At 41.6% G+C, this 16,160-nt stretch overlaps 2 protein-coding genes across 2 annotated transcripts in view; one reads left to right on the top strand and one right to left on the bottom strand.

Moving 5' to 3' along the window:
• The window catches only part of NCKAP1L (NCK associated protein 1 like), a 79,763-nt gene extending 69,395 nt beyond the window's left edge, over positions 1–10,368 (bottom strand). Inside the window, exon 1 of the mRNA XM_006169112.3 lies at positions 10,131–10,368. The gene's annotated coding sequence lies outside the window, so the exon portion shown is untranslated. The remainder of the gene's footprint in view (positions 1–10,130) is intronic.
• A 78-nt stretch (positions 10,369–10,446) lies between these two features.
• Positions 10,447–16,160, top strand: part of GTSF1 (gametocyte specific factor 1) — a 25,781-nt gene continuing 20,067 nt past the window's right edge. The window contains exons 1-2 of the mRNA XM_006169113.2: positions 10,447–10,518; positions 13,003–13,048. Coding sequence (XP_006169175.1) covers positions 13,033–13,048 — 16 coding nt within the window. The 5' untranslated portion in view covers positions 10,447–10,518; positions 13,003–13,032. The remainder of the gene's footprint in view (positions 10,519–13,002; positions 13,049–16,160) is intronic.

Here is a 16,160-nt window from a genome sequence, read left to right as displayed (position 1 = left end):
GAGAGGTTTTTGCTATAGGGCACGTGTGCTCGCCAGAAAGACAGAGAGACAGAAAGCAAGAAATCACCCCACCAAGGGGGAAGGCTACGCCACTATCCCTTCTCCATTCTCCCCTCGGGATCTTGGGCATGCATGCACATGCACATGCACCTGGCATGAATTTAAGCCACCAGGTCCAGGACTCAAACCACAGTCAACTACATGGGAGTCCAGCAACATAGCCATTATGCTAACTGCTGGTCCTCCAACTTAGTCTTAAGAGATAAAATGTTCTTTAGACTACTGTGTCATCCAAATATTAGATTCAGATCTAATCCTGTCTTTCTTTAAGAAGTTTTGAATCCCTTGAAAGAAGGGACACTAGAAAATAAAACATCATTTTTTGGCTTCTAATCAAACATTTGGTCAAACCTTAAAGAAAGACCAAATAGGGACCACCAGTTAGCATAATGGCTATGTCGCTGGATTCCCATGTAGTCGACCGCGATTTGAGTCCCGGACCCGGCGCCTTAAACTCGCACGCGCACACACACACACACTCACCAGTCCAGTTGAAGGTACTATGCATATTACCATCAGCAGATAATTATCCATTTCTGTGTCCCATAAATGTCTTTCCTCTCTATTTTTCTCCTTGATTCCTTTCCTCACATTCTCCCCCTTCTCTTATCCATTTTATAGACATGGTGAGGAAAAAGGAGACACAGTACTCTGAGCAATGTACTTCTATCAGAATTAACCAACTTAGCAAAAACCTTGGTAACCAGATTCTTAACCATCTCCAAAAGTCCTATTAAAACAATTTAGGGGAACCAGCAGTTAGCGTAATGGCTATGTCGCTGGACTCCCACGTAGTCCACCATGGTTCGTGTCCCAGACCCGGTGGCTTAAAACTCACGCCGGGCACGTGTGCGTGTGTGCCCAAGATCCCGAGAGGAGCAAGGAGGAGAAGGGATTGCGGCGTGACCATCCCCCCTGGGGGGTGATTTCTCTCTTTCTGTCTCTATGTCTCTGTCTGGCGAGAGCACACGCCCTGTAGTGAAAATCTCTCCAAAAAAAAAAACACAATTTAGGTTTTATTAGATAGTCGAGAAAGTCATGACATATTTTTCCACATTTTTCTATGCAAAAATGTTTCATGACTTTCCTAACGACCCAGTTTAAGACCCCTACGACCTAATATTTATGGAATAGTAATAAGATTTTCCAACTGTAAAGTGTCTTCTCTAAAATCAGGTTTTATAGTCCCCATCTTTACATTCACCATATGAACTGTGGGAATAAAACTGCTAAGGCCCATTACTCATATTCTAGTTACGTATCAAAACATATTCCATATACCACATCTTAATCTATCCTGTGGTTTGTCCATATTTTATGGACTTTTTTGTGCAGGCTTTTCAAGCAGCTGTGGTATTTATTTTTAAAAAGGGGAAAAAGCTCAAATATTTTTGTCTCTTCTTCACACATACTCTCTTACAAAATAATGTCTTACATTGGCTACAGCTACTCACAAAATATATCTGTATTCTCAAGTCAAACAATCAAGTGTCTACTGTGTTAATGACGTTATTAAACAACTATTAGTTGCCCTGAAGAAATGGAGGGATGTTGGTCAAATGATACAAACTTTCAGTTATAAGAGGAATAAGTTCTACCAATCTAATGTATAGCATAGTAACTATAGTTAATAAAAATATATTGTGTACTTGACATTTGCAAAAGGAGTAAATCATAAGAATTTTCACCTGTGACTGGTAGGTGACATGGTAGTTAAAGCATGGGACTCCCACATCACTGACCATGGTTCTAGTCCCCAACATGGTGGCTTGCTTTCTGACTTTCTCTCTCTCTCTCTCTCTCTCTCTCGCTCTCGCTCTTGCTCTCTTTCTCTCTTCCTTCTCCTCTCATCAAATTACAAGATAAATAAAATTAATTTTTTTTACATGTGGAAGGAAAATCTATATTAAAAAAAATAATTTTCACCACACATACACAAAGGTAACAATATCAAATGATGGATTTGTTCATTAGTTCAACTGTGAGAATCATTACGCAAAGTGTACTTATATCAAAACACCAGGCCAGGTGGTGGCACAGTGGTAATTCAACCGGACTCATTTAGGAAAGGCCTTAGTTTTGCATCCCAGGACTTCCCTGAGCACATGGGGTGAATGTGTGCATGCCTGTGATCCAGGCTAATGGAGACTGGGGGTGTATCACCTGTCTGTCTTTCTCAAGAAAAAAATAATAAATTTAAAGAAATCATATTGTATATCCTTAAAATATACAATTTTTAATTTGTCAATCACATCTCAATTTTCTTAAATAGGGAAAAGAGATGTAGTGACCATAGATCATTATGAGGGAACAATTGCTGACATCTATACTATAAGGCAATGGTTTTCAAACTTCAGTGGATATCACAATCACTTGGAAGGCTTGTTAAAACACAAATTGTAAGGCCCTCACCACCTCTCTCCCCTCAGCCCCTGCCACCTCCAGAGTTTCTGATTCACTAGGTCTGTATTCGGGCCCAAGAACTTGCATCATCTCAAATTCCCAGATAATGCTGATGCTTCTGGTCTGGTTCACATTTTGAGAACCACTTGCAGAAGGCTCAGTTTAATACTGACTGGGGAAGGGGGTGGAGGAAGGCTATAATCCCACCCAGGTAGAAGTTTAAAAAGGCTTCACAGAAAAAAACAAATCTGTAATTTAAAACATTTGACATTCCTTAAAATAACAGATCCAAAGAATGGCAGTACTGGAATTTAAAGAACTGTTCTGTGCAAGATCAGTTCTTTATACAATTTTTAGTAGGTAAAGTTTCTTTAACATAATTCTGCCATTCTATCATCTTTTCTACAATCTTTCCTTGTAAAAAGGTCCTCTGGGGGACCAACAGTTGGCATAATGGCTATGTCACTGGACTCCCATGTAGTTGACCGCAGTTCGAGTCCTGGACCTGGTGGCTTAAATTCACTCCAGGCACGTGTGTGCGTGTGCACAAGATCCCGAGAGGAGGATGGAGAAGAAGGAATTGTGGCATGGCCATCCTCCCTAGAGGGTGATTTCTCACTTTCTGTCTCTCTGGTGAGCGCACACACCCTATAACAAAAACCTCTCAAAAAAAAAGGTCCTTTGGCCTGCCCTCTGTGGTGTAGTTTGTAGTGTACCAGACTGCAGACTAGAAGCCATATGCCAACTATGGTTTGAGTCCCTACTGGTCAGCCTGAAAACACAGAATGCATGCATGCACCCATACCTGGAATCCTGGCTAGAGAGCTGAAGGAAGGGGACTATGACATTACTGACCCTTGAGGAGAATAGTTTCTCTCTCTCTCTCTCTCTCTCTCTCTCTCTCTCTCTCTCTCTCTCCTCTCCCCTTCTCACTCACTTGCTCTCACTCTTATACATGCACTCTAACATGAATTAAAAAGTAAAAAGTTCCCACTTCTTGTCTGTTCATTAAACCTTCCAAAGCAATACTAACAATGATTTGTAAACTGTGGTTTACAATTGACATCTTCGATGACAGCACCAGAAAGGTTATGAATAACTATTTGTTAATGACTCTTGGGAGAAAGAACTATCTGTAAGTCACGGAAAAACACAGAGAACACATTTTTCATTTTAAAATTTATTTATTTGCAGTCATTCATTGTACATCAATACAGTATACAAAAAGAGATTTTTCCATCCAGTATACATTGTATATTAGCTCAACCAAGGATATTACCATACATGTTATCATCAACAAATAATTTTCTATTTCTTGTTTCTTATATATTTTGCTTTATCCCCTGCTTGATTCTTTTGCTATAGGGTGCATGCGCTAGTCAGAAAGACAGAGAGAGACAAAGAGACAGAAAGCGAGAAATCACCCCCCAGGGGGGATGGCCACACCACAATCCCTTCTCCATTCTCCTCACGGGATCTTGGGCACGCACGCATATGCACCCGGCGTGAGTTTAAGCCACCGGGTCCAGGATTCAAACCGCAGTTGACTACATGGGAGTTCAGTGACATAACCATTACGCTACCTGCTGATCCCCTGCTTGATTCTTGATTCCCTACCTCTCACCCTCTGCCAACTCCCCTTCTTCTCCCACACAGTCTCTGGAATGTACAGTTGTTTTCCATGCCCTTTTTTTTTTTTTCACATTTTATTGAGTCACTAAAGATCTTAATTAATTTAAAGACTTTTAATAGCAAGCACAGCTGATATATACATATTTATGAATGCATGTCTGACTTCAGGTGTAAACCTCAGTGAGTAAAGTGAATATACTATAAAGTAGCACCTTGCTTGGGCTATGTAGTTTACTGCAGTCATATATAGGCATTACTAGGTATTTTTTCATTTCAAAAAAAGTCTTAGTTTTAATAGATCAAAATCAAAAAATGTTAAGAGAAATTTGTTTAAAATTTAAAGCCAGGAAAAAGGTTAGGATTCAGTTCAAATAGTAGGTAGATGAGCCTATCAACATTTCAAGAGAAGACAAAAATCCTTAAATATGGAAATCAAAGAATCAAAGAAAATCAGTAATGTTTTAGTTTAAAGTAAAAAATATATATATTTCACTAGTCCAGACTCACGTAATTAATATCTCTTCTATTGAATTTGCAGTATTACTATGGTCCGATCTTTCCATTTAGACTCTGGAAGTTAACATTCAGCTTACCCTACCATTAGTCTGGCCATTCTCTTGGTTGTTTCTTGTACTCTTATTTCTGTATGTCCGACTTTAGCTAGGATACATTTTTCAAGTATTCTGATAGCTATCATAGGCAATGTGGACTGCAGAGGTATATAACATTTACCTATCAGAATGTATAGAATGAAATGAATCTAAACTGCAAATAAAACATCCCTGGTTTTTTTGTTTTGTTCTATTTTGTTTTTTTCCACTCATCTGATATGTTGCTTTAGTTTTTTGGAGTTGGATGTTGGGTTTTATTTATTTATTTATTTATTTTTTGCAATAGGGTGTGTGCACTCACCAGAGAGATAGAGAGATGAAAAGTAAGAAATCAGTCTCCAGGGGAGATGACCACACCACAAGCCCTTCTCCTCCTTTCTCATCTCAAAATTCTGAGCACGTGCACACATGCACCAGCGTGATTTTTTAAGCCACCAGGTCCAGAACTCAAACTGTGGCTGGACACGTGGGAATCTAGCACCTTAACCACCATGCCACCTGCTGGCCCCAGATGTTGGCTATTCTTAGCAAGCTCCCATTAGCATTTTTTTTTAAGTTTTATTTATTCATTGAGACAGAGAGAGAAAGACCCCTCAAAATAGGGTCTCCACACTATGATCCACCCCAGTCTCAACCAGTGAGGATCACTGGCATGCATGCCCAGCACGTTTAGAGAGGTTACAGGATGTGAACTGAAGACCTCCCCTAAATAGGTCCAGTTGTGTTACCACTGCACCACCACCTGGCACCATTAGCAACTCTATTTTTTTTTTAAGAGAGATTTTTGCTATAGGGCATGTGCACTCACCTGAGTGAGAGACAGAACGACAGACAGAAAGTGAGAAATCACCCCCCAGGGGAATGGCCATGGACAAACCCTTCTCCTCCATTCTCCTCTTGAGATTTTGGGCACACACGCATGCACGTGTGCCTGGAATGAGTTTAAGTCACCAGGTCCAGGATTTGAATCACAGTCGATTACATGGGAGTCCAGTGTCATAACCATTCATAACCATTACATCATCTGCTGGTCCTTAGCAATTTTTTTTTTTTTTTGGAGAGGTTTTCGCTATAGGGCGCGTGTGCTCGCCAGACAGACAGAGAGACAGAGAGACAGAAAGCGAGAAATCACCCTCAGGGGGGATGGCCACACAGCAATCCCTTCTCCTCCATTCTCCTCTCGGGATCTTGGGCAGGCACGCACACGCACCCAGTGTGAGTTTTAAGCCACTGGGTCCAGGACGCAAACTACGTGGGAGTCCAGCGACATAGCCATTATGCTAACTGCTGGTTCCCCTTAGCAACTCTTTTTTAAACATAGATTTACATTCACTGCTTCCACTCCCTGCTACCTTGCCTGAACAAATAACTGTAACCAATCCAAACCTTTCACTCTCCTCTGAAGAATACTTCCCAGTCTATCCTCACCAATGAGAACACCTGTATTCTTCCCTACATCTCATTCAGAAAGATTCTGCAACTGCATTTATTGAATACTTTTTCTATTTTCAATTATACACTTAACTACTAATCAGAAATCATAATTAGATAAAAAGAACCGGGGCTTAGTTAAAATGAATGAACAAAGCTAAGAAATATAATATTTTAGCCTTCTGATGGGCAAAAGTGTGTTTCTAGGCTTTCTGAAAGCTTGCTTCTGAAGAGGCTGAAAGGACTATTAGAATTCCTTCAATCTGGGACCAGCAGTTAGCGTAATGGCTAAGTCGCTGGACTCCCATGTAGTCGACCGTGGTTCGTGTCCCTGACCCGGTGGCTTAAAACTCACACCAGGTGCGTATGCGTGTGCGTGCCTGCCCAAGATTCCGAGAGGAGAATGGAGAAGGGATTGCGGTGTGGCCATCCCCCCTGGGGGTGATTTCTCGCTTTCTGTCTCTCTGTCTGGTGAGCACACGCACCCTATAGCAAAAACCTCTCCAAAAAAAAATAAAAAGAATTCCTTCAATCCTACGAACTGAGAAAACTCACTTCTGACAAAGATTTTTTTTCAATTAGTAGAGTATATAAGCCTTTATACTCATTAGTTTAGAGACTTTTGCTTTAATAATAATTCTAAAAATATAATCTATAACTTATGGATAAATGCTAGTATATGTACAGATGCAACCAACAAGGATCAGATTCAGTTTAGGGGATAAATTTCCCACTAGCTCCTAGAATGGCTATTGTGTAAATGCGTTGGTCTCTCTCGCTCCTTTTTTCCCCCCTTTCAAATATAATCAACCTGGCTGGAAAACCAACCAGTCTGGAAGAATACTCAGCAGGGATCTCAGATAAAGCAGGAAATTTCTAGATTGCAAATGAATGAACAAAGCACTTAAGAATAGATGTATGATACAGTTTAATTTCAAAATCACCACTGAAAGACAGGTTAGGTCTTTGTTTGTTTGCTTGAAAATTGGTGGGCTTGTTCGCTGGTACTAAATGGAACAGCTTATCAGCTGAGGAGTCTGTCACCCTGTCAAGACTTCACTGAATGCAGTGAAGCCTGACTTTGGATTCCAATTTGGTACCCACTCCCCATCCTCCCAAGCCCTTCAGTCTTTCTTCCTCAGAAATTTCAATCTGCAGCTATCTGAATGACAAGTACCTAAGGGTCATAGTAACAGCATCAACAATTTCACCAGATTACTGCAATTTAAGGCCTGAAAAAAAAAAACACATTTTGGTTTAAATCACACTGGCCCCAATATACATGAATGATGTGATAAATTCAGAGTTTTAGACTTCATAAAAATTATTTAAAACACATTTGCCAACAGTCTCAAACTGACTTGCTAAACTGCAGCTCTTTATGCTATGTTTGCGATGAAGCTTTCAACCTTAGCATTTATCTTTGAAGACGCACTTTAACAGCTTGCTCCTCCTTCATGTGAATCATTCAGACCACTCAGGTAAAACCACAGCTTTTACAAATTCAAAACAGTACCTAGGTCAGTGGTTCTCAGCCCTGGCTATGTTAGATTCATCTGCGTAGGTTTTTTAAAAATAACTGTGCCTCGCTTTTTTTGTTGTTTGTTTTTCTTTTTGAGAGGTTTTTGCTATAGGGCGCATGGGCTCACCAGACAGACAGAGAAAGACAGAGAGATAGAGAGAAATCATCCTCCAGGGGGGATGGCCACGCCTCAATCCCTTCTCCTCCATTCTCCTCTCAGGATCTTGGGCACGCACGCACAAGCGCCCGGCGTGAGTTCAAGCCACCAGGTCCGAGAGGTGAACCACGGTTGACTATGTGGGAGTCCAGCGACATAGCCATTACGCTAACTGCTGGTCCTGTGCCTCGCTTTTAATGATTAATTGGTCTGAAATAGGAACTTGGCATGGTATGTCTTAAAAGCTCCCCAGATGATCTAATGTACATAAAAGATTAAGAACTGCTGACCTGTGAGAATGGCTTGAGCATAACTTCCATGAACACTTCTTTCAGGGTCTTTTTTTTTTTTCGCTATAGGGCGTGTGCGCTGGCCAGACAGACAGAGAGAGAGACATAGAGACAGAAAGCGAGACAGGGGGGATGGTCACGCCGCAATCCCTTCTCCTCCATTCTCCTCTCGGGATCTTGGGCACGCACGCACACACGCCCGGCGTGAGTTTTAAGCCACTGGGTCCAGGACGTGAACCGCGGTCGACTACATGGGAGTCCAGCGACATAGCCATTACGCTAACTGCTGGTTCCCAGGGTCTTTTTTTGTTTTTTTTTTTTGGAGAGGTTTTTGCTATAGGGTACGTGCACTCACCAGAAAGAGAGAAATCACCCCCCAGGGGGATGGCCACACTGCAATCCCTTCTCCTCCATTCTCCTCTTGGGATCTTTGGCACGCACACTCGTGCGCCTTGTGCAAGTTTAAGTCACTGGGTCTGGGACTTGAACCGTGGTTGACTACATGGGAGTCCTACTACATGGGAGTCCAATGACATAGCCATTATGTCAACTGCTGATCCCCATTTCAGGCTCTTAATCTGAATGACAGAAGTCTATGTGCAATCTCTCTTCATTTTAAAGACTGAAAATTTGAGAACAACAATTAAAAAAATGGTAACAATTTGTTTACATGATACTCATATAGAAAAAATGTCCTATTCCCATGATCTTTGCTGTTAAAACTATATTTCATTTTTTAAAGAATTATTTTATTGAACTTTATTTTATTATTTATTTATTTTAATTTGACCAGAGAAGGACAGAATGAAAGAGTGAGAAAGCAAGCTGCCAGGTCCAGGACTCAAACTGTGGTCAGCCTTGTGGGAGTCAATGCCCTTAACCATGATGCTACCTACTGGTTCTGAAAACTATATTTCATTTTTGCTGTCAGGATAACTTCTCTCAAGTCACATTCAGGCTCTAAACCACTCAAATGTTCCAGAAATCTCAATATTTTATCACCCAAACTAACCTCCCAGCCTACCTCTTACACCTTGGGTAATACAAAACACTGTCATATCTTTTACTTATTTTGAAAAATATTACTACCAAATCTACCTAGTGTCAACACTTTCCTTTTTCTCTGTCTAAAGTTCAAAGGCCACAAGCCACTTTTTTCTATAATGTTTTTCCCCCATGATTTGGAGTACTAATGATTTCTTTCTTATAGGAATTCAGTTTCTCTTTTGGCATCTTTCTATCGGCTCTTGTGTTGACATTTAACCTTTCATCCATTTTGAGACCTGTTTTCCGAGGCCTTTGAAGACAAGGACTTTTTTTTTTTTTAATTTTGCCATAAGGTGAGTTGGGGGTGGGTGAGTGAAAAAGTCCCCTTTATAGGCAGTCACGCAGCAATTCCACCTGCTACATTTCTCTTTCCATCCCGGATCCTGGACACCCTTCGCCCAGTGTATCCTAGAAAAGGAACCAGTTCTGGGACTCAAACTGAAAAATTGGCCATGTGTAATCCAGCCACCTAAACCACCAAGCCACCAGCTGGCCCCAAGAACAGTCTCTTACACCTTTTTTTTTGTATCAGTTTTCAAAACAAAGGCTCACACTACCTTTGATTTTCACTACCAAGTTGTAACTTTCTGGCCGGAGTTCTCACTTAACCCTAAAACTCTTTAATTCTACTATGGCATCCAGCATCCTACCAAGCATTCCCAGATGTGCTACACGAAAAGAGCTAGACACAAAATTTCTGCCTTTGGTGTCAGTATTTTGGGCTCTTCTGCTGAACTCCTTTATAATCATTCTCCTTTTCTCCTCTCAAAACTTAAATTACCTTCCTCTCTTGCCATCTTCCACAGCACTACTTCTTTCCAGGCAGCACTCACCTCTAACCAGTTCCACTTCCTCCTCAAATGCCCATTTCTTTCTTTCTTTCTTTTTTTTTTTTTTTGACACTTATACAAACAATATTCTATATTCAAACGTTACAAGTTATAGATTGAACTTTTCCCACTTGTGCTTTAACTCACCGATCCCTCTTTACAGGGTTGTCACAGTCCCTCTGAAGCTCAAAAGCCCATTTCTAATCAAGGCCTAACCTTTTCTAAGATGGCCGCCGTGGAGCCCGGGGATGAGAGCGCGGGTTCCACCACGCAAGGCTCCTAGCCTAGGATGGGGGGGAAGTTATTGAGGCTGGGCTAGCGGAGGAGCCGCCCAGGGAGCCGAAAGGGCGGAGGAGGCCAGGCTACCCGGGCCTGCAGCTCAGCTCCCAGCCCCCGGGTCGGCCAGCTCCGTCACAGGAAGTCGGGCCGCCACCCCTCGACGTCAGGGGCCGGAAGTGAGCGTTGCTGGGCACAGACACTGGGGCGAAGGCGGCTGCGGCGAAGGGGACTGCTTGAGAGCGCGTCTCCGACTGAGGTAGGAAAGGCGTCCAGGCCCGGCTTTGGCAGCGCCACAGTCTCCCTTCAGTGGCGGGGATAGGCCGTCCAAGACCTCCCCGTCCCTTTCCCCGCGCCGTCGACCTGCCGGCCCCATTCCGCAGGGTTGGCTACCGGCCAGTTCGCGTCGTCCACTCGAGGGCCTCTTCGCGCCTTTGTCTACGTCTTTTTTAAGCTAACCCCCTTCCTCACCTTCTCCTATTTAGTCCTGTTGTTTAAATCTACACTGACTTTTGTGTTTGTTTAAAGGAAGAAAATGATGATTTTTCTGAGGTCCGAGTTTTCTCAGGAGCTTAACCAGTAGATCCCGACTACGTCCAGCCTTCATATTTAACTGTTTGGCCTACGTGGTCCGTTTCACGTACTTAGAACCGAAGGAAAAGAATCACCTGTGAACAGATTTGATGGGGGAAACCCTTAAACGGACACAGCTGAGAGGTGATGCTGTGGCTTTCAGTGTCCTTAGTCTATTGTAATTGGTCTTTTTGCTTGAAAATAGATTGACTTCCTACCAGCCTGCTGAAAGTGGCACTCATCAGTCTTTTAATATGCCTTAAAATCGAGGCACAATACTTGGTTCTTCCTTCCAAACTTCTATTTTATTGAAAAGTATAAACTATGTATAAGTAAAACGTGTCCAAAAGGTCGGGATTTCCTATTCCAAACGTGAAGAACATTTTTAAGAGTTTCACTAATGGCTGTAATTAACAGATGGGCCCTACAGGAAATTACAATGAGAGTTCCAGCTGACCACTTGTATCTCCTACCTTAGGTTCCAATGCTGCTTATGTCATAGAATGGGGGGAATGAGTGTGGAATTGTATGAGGAGCCAAATGAGAGCTTGCTCTAGAGACAGTAGCTGTAAATCTAACCAGTTTTCAGAACTTTCCTATGAGAGTAGATTTATATAAATTCAGTCTTTTCTCCATAATAATAAATGCATTTAGTCACCGTGCTAAATAGAGTTCTCCAGGAGAAGAGGATCCAAACTGCAAAACGCTTTCTCTTTTAATCTTTCACATTTCTGTTTACAGATGCTCTTATCATTGTGTTATCCAAAGTATGGACACCTTAAGTCCTAATATTCAGAAGTTTTCTCTCAGTACACAAAAGGAATAAGTATTAACGGGAGAGGTTTAAATCAACATGCCTTGTCATTTTAGCATAGAAGATTGTGAGGAAAGAAGCATCGTTAGAAAAGGGGAATGTCAGAACCAGCAGTTGACATAATGGCTATGTGGCTGGACTCCCATGTAGCTAACCACGGTTCGAGTCCTGGACCCGGTAGCTTAAACTCACGCCAGGCGCGTGTGTGTGCGTGCCCAGGATCCCAAAAGGAGAATGGAGGAGAAGGGATTGTGGTGTGGCCATCCCCCCCCTGGGGGGGGGGGGGAATTTCTCACTTTCTGTCTCTCTTTCTGGCGCACACACGCAACCTATAGCAAAACCTTCTCAAAAAAAAAAAACCCTCCAAAAAAAGGGGGAGAATGTCATGTCATTGTGGTACTTCTGATTCTATTTCAGAAAGGTCATGAAAATGGTAAACTAAATGTCTCTGAGTGTGTTAGATGGGTTAGCGGTATAGTGTCTAACAGAGTTTCCAGCATTCCCAGATCCCAGAACAGAGCAAGGCTGGTAACCTGACCATCTTGTATTTTTAATTACTTGAGAGGAAAGTTTTAAAATAGTACCCTATTCCTGTGTTTATCCAGAAGTTTAAATAACAGTATTTTTGTGGTCTTGTTCGCTCTAACATTAAAAGAACATCAAACTCTCCTAGTAAACAGTAACAGGCTGTTTTAATATCATCTAAAATAGACTGACATCACCTGAATAGTTTAAATTAGTGATCATATTTTATTTTCCTTAACTATTGGTATGCCCTAGAATTTATTCTAATAATTTGAGTTAGGCAATGATGTTAAAATTCCAGGACCAGCAGGTGGTGTGGTGGTTAAGGGCACTGGACTCCCACATGGCAGACAGCAGTTCAAGTCCTGGACCTGATGGCTTGCTTTCTCATTTTCCCTCTGTCTCTCTTTCTCACTGTGTCACTCTCTGGTCAAATTAAAATAAATAAATAAACCTAAATAAAATAATAATTTAAAAATTCTTCAGAGAAGTAAAGAATACCTAAAAGGAGAAAATATTGGCTGGAGTAAGTGGTATTACTAAGCATTTTTTTGAAGAATTGCTTTTTATTTAACTTTATTTATTTTAATTTGACCAGAGAGGAACAGAGAGAGAAAGTGAAAAAGCAAGTCGCCAGGCCTGGGACTCGAACCACTGTTGGCCATGTGGGAGTCCAGAGCCCTTAGTCACCACTCTACCTGCCACCCCCACCAAGCATTTTTTATATTACATTTTGGTAGTTTCAATTCCAGAAATGACTCCACATCTTTGTGCTACCTTTGATACATTTCATTTCTGATTCCCTGACCCATACTTTTTTTCTCCCCCCAGCACTTGGATTCAGCTCCTTCATTTCCAACAATGGAAGAAACTTACAGTATGTACTACTTGTTGCTTTTAGAAAATAATTAGAATCAATTATGTATAGTTTATGTCTGACAAGATTTTTTATTGTTTGGAAAAATTTGTATTTCTTCCCAAACCGATGAGGAAGAGTGGTCTTTGTGGCACTGAAATAGAGAAATGCCCAAATTTGAAATAAGACTTTTGAAATTTAAATATTAGGTTGTCGGGGAAGTCATGATGTGTTTTTCTGTTTTTCTATACAAAGATGTGTCATGAATTTTCCAACAACCCAATAATTAAAAAGATATGAGGGGGCCAGCAAGTGGGCATGGTGGTTGGGGCACTGGACTCACACATGACTAACTGTGATGCAAGTCTCAGACCTGGCAGCTTGCACTCACTTTCTCTCTCTGGTGAGTGCGCATGCACTATAGCAAAATTTCAAATAATAATAAAATAAAATAATAATTTTAAAAAGATATGAGAACTCACTGTAGCTTTGAAAATGCTGTGGTTAGTATACTTGTGTTAAACTATATTTTTACTAAATGAGGCATTTTAACTGCTCAGGACTTCTATGTATGTGTAACAAAGATAGTAACTTCTGCTTTTTTCTATTTTGAGTGGCAATATGATATACGTAATGCCATTATATATTAAGTTTTTAGGATAAGAAATTCTGGAAAGGATTCTTATTTCTCAGGTGATCCAGGAACATTAGAACATCCAAGAAATCAAGGAGAGCCAGCATCTAGAATTATCCAAGTATAGAACTGAAAGGGACCTGGAACATAATTTCTTATAACAGAGATAATAGAGCCTAGGTTAGTTGGTTTGCCCGAGGTTACATAGTTAATTAGGGACAGAATTAGAACCAGGGTCTTCTATATTGCTTATACCTAGTACAGGCCTTGATACCACAGGCACTTTTATTTCTAGGCCTGACCAAATTTGACAAACATTCAGTTGATGCCTATGGATGAAACTTTGTTTTGTACGTTGCTGTCTTGTTCAGAATATCATTATCAATTTCAACCATAGTATATTTTAACCCTGTCTACCTTCCAGAAAGAATGAAAATCTGTATCACCAAAGTATACATAGAAATACATAGACACAGTCTTTGTTAAATATCTTGAACACAGGGGTTCTTAAACTTCAGCTTGCAGCAGAATCTCATTGGCGGGGGAGTTCTCTTAAAACAGAGATTGCTGAGTTTTGCCCCTAGATTTTCTGATTCAGAAGATCTGAGACCCAAGAATTTGCATTTCTGACAAGTTCCCAGGTGAGGTTGATGCTGCTGGTCTGAAGCCCGGGCTTTGAGAATCATTGATCTAGAAGGCTGGTTCCCCTGAATTGTCATTAAGGGGTCCCCAACCCCTTGATTTTTCTAAAATATTTTTAAATGTGAAGCTTTTATATATGCATGTATTTTTGTAAACTTACTACTCTGTTAAATTAAAAAACATCAGGCCAGCCAGGTGGCAAGGTGGTTGGGGCAGCTGGATCTTGCTTGGCCAGGCTGCATAGTTCTCTCTCCCCCACTATCCCCCTCTCTCCCCCTCCAGTGAGCACATGTACCCTATAGCAAATTCAAAAAAAGAGGAAAGTATATATTAAATTGTTAGTCACAATATTGTGCATAATTGAGGGGAAAAAAGGAAACATCTTAAATTTACATCAGTAAGGGAATTAAGAATCTGTGGTTCCAAGCGTGTGTGCGTACATGCCCAAGATCCCCAGAGGAGAATGGAGGAAAAGGGATTGCGTCGTGGTCATCCCCCCTGTGATTTCTCTCTTTCTATCTCTCTGTCTCTCTCTCTCTTTCTGGTGAGCACATGTGCCCTATAGCAAAAACCTCTCCAAAAAAATAGTCTGTGGTACATCTGGGGCCAGCAGATGGCATAGTGGTTACATCACTGGACTCCCCCATAGCTGACCACGATTCAAGTCCCAGACCTGGCAGCCTGAAAATCATGCCCCACACACCCAAGATCCAGACAGGAGAATGGAGGAGAAGAGATTGTGACATGGCCTTCCCACCTGGGGGGAGGGGGGGTGATTTCTCACTTTCTGTCTCTGTCTCTCTGTCTCTCCAGCAAGCATATGCACTATGGCCAAAAACTCTCTCTAAAAAAAAAAAAAAAAAGAGGGACCAGCAGATGATGTAGTGGTTACGTCACTAGACTCCCATATTATTGACTGCGATTTGAGTCCCAGACCTGGTGGCTTAAAACTCAAACCAGGCACATGTGAATTTATGTCCAAAGTCCCAAGAGGAAAATGGAGGAGAGGGGATTGCAGCATGGCTATCCCCCCCTGGGGATGATGTCTTACTTTCTGTCTCTCCTGCTCTCTCTGTCTCTCTGGTGAGTGCATGCACCCTATAGCAAAAATCTCTCTAAAGAAAAAAAATGAATCAGGTACATCTATATGCAGCAACGAAATATGTTCATTGACATGGAGGGAAATGCAGGAAAAAGAACACCTTTCTAGCAGTGACAGTATCTGCACAAGAACCAGCCTCTTGCAAAGAATCTCCTTCAGCCCTCTCCAGAAGAGAAGAGAATCCACAAGAAGCATCTGGTACAGAGCCCCAATTCCTACTTCCTGGATGTGAAATGCCTAGGATTCTATAAAATCACCACAGTATTTAGCCATGCACAACAGTAGTTTTGTGTGTTGGTTGCTTCATTGTCCTCTGCCAGCCTATAGGAGGAAAAACAGGCTTACAGAGGATGTTCCTTCAGGAGGAAAGCAGCACTAAAAACATCCTGAATCAAGATGAGTGAGAAACCATCCCAATAAACACATTTTGGATTTTAAAAAAATAAAATTCCAAAATAGAATATAGGAATTTCTGCCTGCAACATCATGGATGAACCTAGAGGGTACAATGCTAAATAAAATATGTCAGGTACAAAAAGATGTATACTGGAACCGGCAGTTAGTGTAATGGCTGTCACTGGACTCCGATGTAGTCGACCGTGGTTTGTGTCCCAGACCTGGTGGCTTAAAACTCGCCGGGCGCATGTGCGTGCGTGCCCAAGATCCCAAGAGGAGAATGGAGGAGAAGAGATTGCGGCATGGCCATCCCCCCTGGGGGGTGATTTCTCGCTTTCTGTCTCTCTATCTCTCTCTCT

This window comes from Tupaia chinensis, unplaced genomic scaffold (genome assembly GCF_000334495.1).
Source record: "Tupaia chinensis unplaced genomic scaffold, TupChi_1.0 Scaffold146740_1, whole genome shotgun sequence".
NCBI lineage: Eukaryota > Metazoa > Chordata > Mammalia > Scandentia > Tupaiidae > Tupaia > Tupaia belangeri.
This window is presented reverse-complemented; position numbering and strand designations above follow the sequence as displayed.